The following is a 5,535-nucleotide window of genomic DNA, read 5'->3' on the forward strand; positions in this document are numbered from 1 at the left end:
GATTGCTATTTCTATTCAATCAACCAATTGGTTTTTATGTGTTTTCAAAAATATCCTACTTGACAAAATCCGCTCACGTTTAATGATCATAAGGTCAGAAATAGTGAAGATCTTTGTATTTTGAATTATCCTTCTGGTCAATCCAATCCGCTTGCTGGTCACGCAGAACTTGCTAGGTGGGGCAGGGCGATCCCATTTAAAGAACAGAGAGAAAGGAAGTGACGAGCATCTGTTTTATCGGTCGCTCCTTAATCAAAAGGTCATCATGTCCACTCGGTCGTGATATGCACGCCCTGACCTGCAAGTAGTACAAATCTCATTTCCTTCTCGTCATCAAGATTGAATGATCTCACTGAGTTATTGGTGCATTTAATGACCTGAAAATGTGTTTGTACTCTTCTCCTTGAACTGAATCTTTGAACAATGTCATCCTTTGAATTCTGTGCAAGCTCTCAATGACTTGGACGAAAACAGGGGTGCCCAAATCTGGGTTTTTGAGAATCCCTATGCTGTTTCTTTGAGATATTTACCTTGTCTAATACACCTGATTTAAAAAAAGAGCCTAATCAGGTGTGTTGGAGGAGGGGGGTTGGGTCGTCTTGAGGGTCGTACTCGGGCATCCCTACTCTATAACGTGACAAAATATGTCAAAAAAAGGTGACTAGAACATCATTATCTTGATTTGGGGTTCATCTGATTTCGATTGAGCTGTACAACTAGCAGGTCATATTCACCTGAACCTTTTAGACTCATTCACTGCCAGCTGATGTGCAAAAATGTGTCCATTCGAGTGCCAGGGTTTTTGTCATTTTCACTCAAATGGCAGGATCCGGAAAATATTGAGTTTTAGGACTATATAAGGATTTAATACAGCGCGAGAAACAGTAGACTTTCTTCTTTTATCAGAAAAAGTTAATTCCTAAGTTATATGGGTCTGGAGTTATCTGAGCTTGAAATGGGGGAGGCTGTACAAAAGACAAATACTGCCCCCTCGTGTGGTCTGAGGTCTGACCAGTGCTTGAAAAAAATCAAAGCAAGAAAAAGCAAAACCCAAACAAATTCGTGAACGGGGCTCCACGTCATGCTTTTCTATCCCCAAATAAATTCGGGAATGGCAGTGAAGGAGTTAAATGGTTTATTTTGGTTGACAGTGTTTGTTTTGTATCACCAAATTCCGACATTTTATCTGGACTGTGCAGAATTCTTATATTCCCGATTAGACAATCCAAAGTTCCTATGCAAAATCTTCAACAGTGTGTGACCTTAGTGAGCCATTATTATGGCAAATGTACATGTTTTTATACAGCTGTTGTTAAAGCACTATATATATATCAATATGTATTGTATTTTATTGTTTTTTTTTTTTTATTACAAGCGCAGACTTAAAATCCACTGATCTACGTATTGAAATAGTTGGTGTTTCTATCACATCACTGTTTTAGTCCGTAGTGGTGTAAGAAAGGTTATTTTGACTATGAGTGGCGTCCTAGAAAACGCTTCTTAATGTGGTGCAGTATCAGTTCATCAATTCAACAGTTTCTTTTTAAAGTATCATGACAGTAAGTAATTCAATACAACAAAATGGTAGACACCAAAATTAGTGTGAGGCTGCAAATTCATTTCTTACATTAAAAATAATCAAATAAATAAATAGCTAGATGAATCGCTAAATAAATAAATAAATAAACCGTTCCATAAATGCATAAATTAATGAAAAAAATAAATTAATAAAAAATACATGAATAAATGAATTGATAAATAAATGGGTGAAGAAATAAATAATAGCAAAATAAATAAATGGATGAATAAATAAATAGCTAGATGAACAGCAAAATTAATAAACAAATAACTGGATAAATGAATGGCTACATAAATGGATAAATAAATAGCTCATTAAATAAATAATAGCTCAACAAAAGAAATACCTAAATAAACAGCAAAAAAATTAAATAACTAAACAGCTCAATAAATAAATGAATAAATTAATAAAAAATAAATGAATAAAGGAATGGATGAAATAAATGGATGAATAAATAATAGTAACATAAATGTCTGAAAAAATAATAGAAAATAAATAGATGGATGAATAAATAAATGCTAAATAAACAGCAACATGCATAAACAAATAAATAACTGGATAAATGAATGGATAATTAAATGAATAGCTCAATAAAATAAATAAGTAAATAATAGCTCAACAAAACAAATAGCTAAATAAACAGCGAAAATATCTAACAAACAGCTACATAAATAAACAAATACATTAATAACAAATAATGAAAGGATACAAAAATGGATGAATAAATAAATCATAGAAAAATGAATAAATGGATGAATAAATAAATCATAGAAAAATAAATAAGTTGATGAATAAATAGCTCAATAAACAGCAAAATTAATAAACAAATAAATAAATAAATAATAGCTAAATAAACAAGTAAATAAATAAATAAAATATCCAAAACAATACAGATGCAAACAAATTCACTCATTTTATATGACCCACAACAAGTAATGCATTTTTACACCATTTATTTTTTAAAGGTACAAATTTTAAACAGAATAGATCTCATCTCATTTCAGCCACTTTTCTAATTGCCACCACATACAGTACTTCGGCCTAACATTGTGCTTTTAGCGCCCCATCAGGCCACTCTTATAAATGCATCCACATTATTTGCATCCGTCCTTCATTAGACGGACAAAAAGTATTTACACAATCTCATTCAAAAATATATACATTATATAATTTTGTACATTTACGTTTGCTGACGTTTTTGCTCTAACATATCCCAACGATTTTTAGTAAATTATTAATAATTAAAATATTATATATAGTTATATGCAAATATATATATATATATATATATATATATATATATATATATATATATATATATATATATATATATATATATATATAATGTATAGTATATTTTCATAGACAAAGTAACTCAACGAGTTCCACCAAATTAAAACAATAGACAATTTTGAGAATACACAAATGATTCGGAACATCTAAAAAAACACAAGAAAATGAGAAAAATAAAAGTAAATACTGTATATCAAAAAGTAATTTGAAAAATGTAAAAGAACAAGATTTGGGGGAGAATAGAAATACTTGAAAGTACTTGTAAATGACTGTGCATGACTAGTTTTATACTAGTAGAGCACAGTTGTGGACAATTTAATACATGAGTAATGTGTACCACTTGTCACGCAGGCTACATTGTGGTATGCAAAAAATAATAATAATAATAACAATAAAGGCTCAGTTGAATGTAACTTTTAAGTCTGGTACAGTTTCTTTAATCTATAAGAAATGTATTTTTGGAAACATTTATCACGGGTTTGCTTCTATTTCAGTTTTCTGTACTATATTACTGTATCTATATAGAATTTGGTACTTTTTTGAAGGGGAGATACTTTGTGTGACATTTGGCAGTTGTGGGAGTCACAAACAAGGAACTTGAGTAACTATAAGGGTTTTCCAATATATTTTTATATATAGCAATGGACCCTCTGTCCACTTTGGTGTCCCTTTCTCAGATTCGACAGTGACTTTTAGAAAATTGGAAGACTGACGCACTCGTGGGAGTTTGATCCGAGGTTTTACTGCGCTCGAAGGACCACCCTGTCAGCAAGCAGTGACGTCTACGAGAGGAGGGGTCCAACCCGCGTACTTAAATACCGCTCCAAGCTTCACCCAAACAGAGCAGAAAAGGCATCCAACCTTTTGAGAATCGCCCCAAGTCTCCTCTCGCTCTTTAAAATACTCGCACTTCACGTCCCCGGAGGACACCATGATTAAGAAAATGTCCCCCTCGGAGAGCGACTTTGACATCCCGGCTAAGAACTGTTACCGGATGGTGATTCTGGGCTCCACCAAAGTCGGGAAAACGGCCATCGTGTCCCGCTTCCTTAACGGGAGGTTCGACGAGCAGTACACGCCGACGATAGAGGACTTTCATCGGAAACTTTACAGCATCAAGGGGGACGTTTACCAACTTGATATCCTGGATACGTCTGGCAACCATCCGTTCCCTGCTATGCGGAGGCTCTCCATCCTGACAGGTACTTTTGCGTCATTTTACGCACGCGCTATTTTGGATTCTCATTCATATTTATGCAAATTATACCCCCACAAAATGTGCGAAACAAGCTCACTTAAATCCTCCCTTTCCTCACAGGTGATGTGTTCATCCTGGTCTTCAGCTTGGACAACAGAGACTCTTTCCACGAAGTGCAACGCCTCAAGCGTCAAATATACGAAACCAAATCGTGCCTCAAAAATAAAATGAAAGAAAACCTCGACGTGCCTTTGGTCATATGCGGCAACAAAGGCGACCGAGAATTCTACCGCGAGGTCCAACGAGCCGAGATCGAGCAACTGGTGGACGGCGACGAAAACAAATGCGCCTATTTTGAAATCTCCGCCAAACGCAACGAGAACGTGGATCGGATGTTCCAGACGTTATTCACCATCGCCAAGCTACCCCACGAAATGAGTCCCGATTTGCACAGGAAGGTGTCCGTGCAATATTGCGACATGCTGCACAGAAAGTCAATGAAGAACAAGAAAATGAAAGACGGCGGGGAGGCTTACGGGATGGTGACGCCATACGCGCGCAGACCGAGCGTGCACAGCGACCTCATGTACATTAAAGAAAAAGCTGTCGGGGGAGGACAGGCGAAAGATAAAGAAAGATGCGTGATCAGTTAAGAGGACTCGTAAGAAAACACTTTAAAGTGACAGAGGGGGAGAACGAGGAAAAGCAGCCACGTTTGGAGCTTTTTTTTCCCCCAGCCAGTTTGTGCGCGCGCACATTCAGACGCCGCCGACGCACAACTGTCGCCCTTGGATCCGGAGCGGATTCCGAATAACTACCCTTAACCCCCATAAAAGAGACATAACCCACGACAGATTTGAAGAATGTTCCCATCTTCAGTCCAACCGTGTGACTTTTCATCACTGTACTTCGTGCAGGAAAAAAAGTGTAAAAAAAAAATCCGAAATGTATTCGATGACGTCATCAGAGACTATTGGAAAAAGGCGCAGAAGAAGATGTTGTTTACATCTGTTTTATAAATAACCACACTTGAATGTTCTTTTGCAATCAGCACTATTTTTACGTACTGTATATTTATTGTGACTGTCACTTTTTTTGCAAAAAAAACAAAACCTGAAAATAAAATTAAAAACATACTAGAAATAGTGCTTGCGTTCCTTCTTTTTATTTATATGATGATGTCCTCACCCACAGTCAGCCAGAAAAAAAATGACATCACAGGTCCTTCATGTTTACACAAGTAAATTAAAGCGTTGAGAAAAGTCCATTCCACTGGTAGCAAAAAAATACTTGCACCACATTGTCTGTACTTCTAGTTAACTACAAATACTTGTGTCGAAAAACAGACCGTGGGAAAAACAATGATTTATTCCATTCATGAAGTTCATATGAAAAATGAGTATTTTACTGCTATTTGTACAAATAATTATGATGCTAACTTAAAAAAAAAAACATATTTTATCTC

General features: G+C 35.6%; 1 protein-coding gene across 1 annotated transcript; it reads left to right on the forward strand.

Moving 5' to 3' along the window:
- The first annotated feature begins 3,589 nt into the window (after positions 1-3,589).
- Positions 3,590-5,207, forward strand: rasd1 (RAS, dexamethasone-induced 1). Its single transcript, XM_089014692.1, has 2 exons — positions 3,590-4,074; positions 4,191-5,207. Exons 1-2 carry the CDS (start codon positions 3,804-3,806, stop codon positions 4,721-4,723), a joined length of 804 nt encoding a protein of 267 aa, XP_088870818.1. The 5' UTR covers positions 3,590-3,803; the 3' UTR covers positions 4,724-5,207.
- The last annotated feature ends 328 nt before the right edge of the window (positions 5,208-5,535 follow it).

The sequence above is a fragment of the Hippocampus bargibanti genome, linkage group LG15 (assembly GCF_051943395.1).
Source record: "Hippocampus bargibanti isolate YZ-2025 linkage group LG15, ASM5194339v1, whole genome shotgun sequence".
In the NCBI taxonomy this organism is placed as follows: Eukaryota; Metazoa; Chordata; class Actinopteri; order Syngnathiformes; family Syngnathidae; genus Hippocampus; species Hippocampus bargibanti.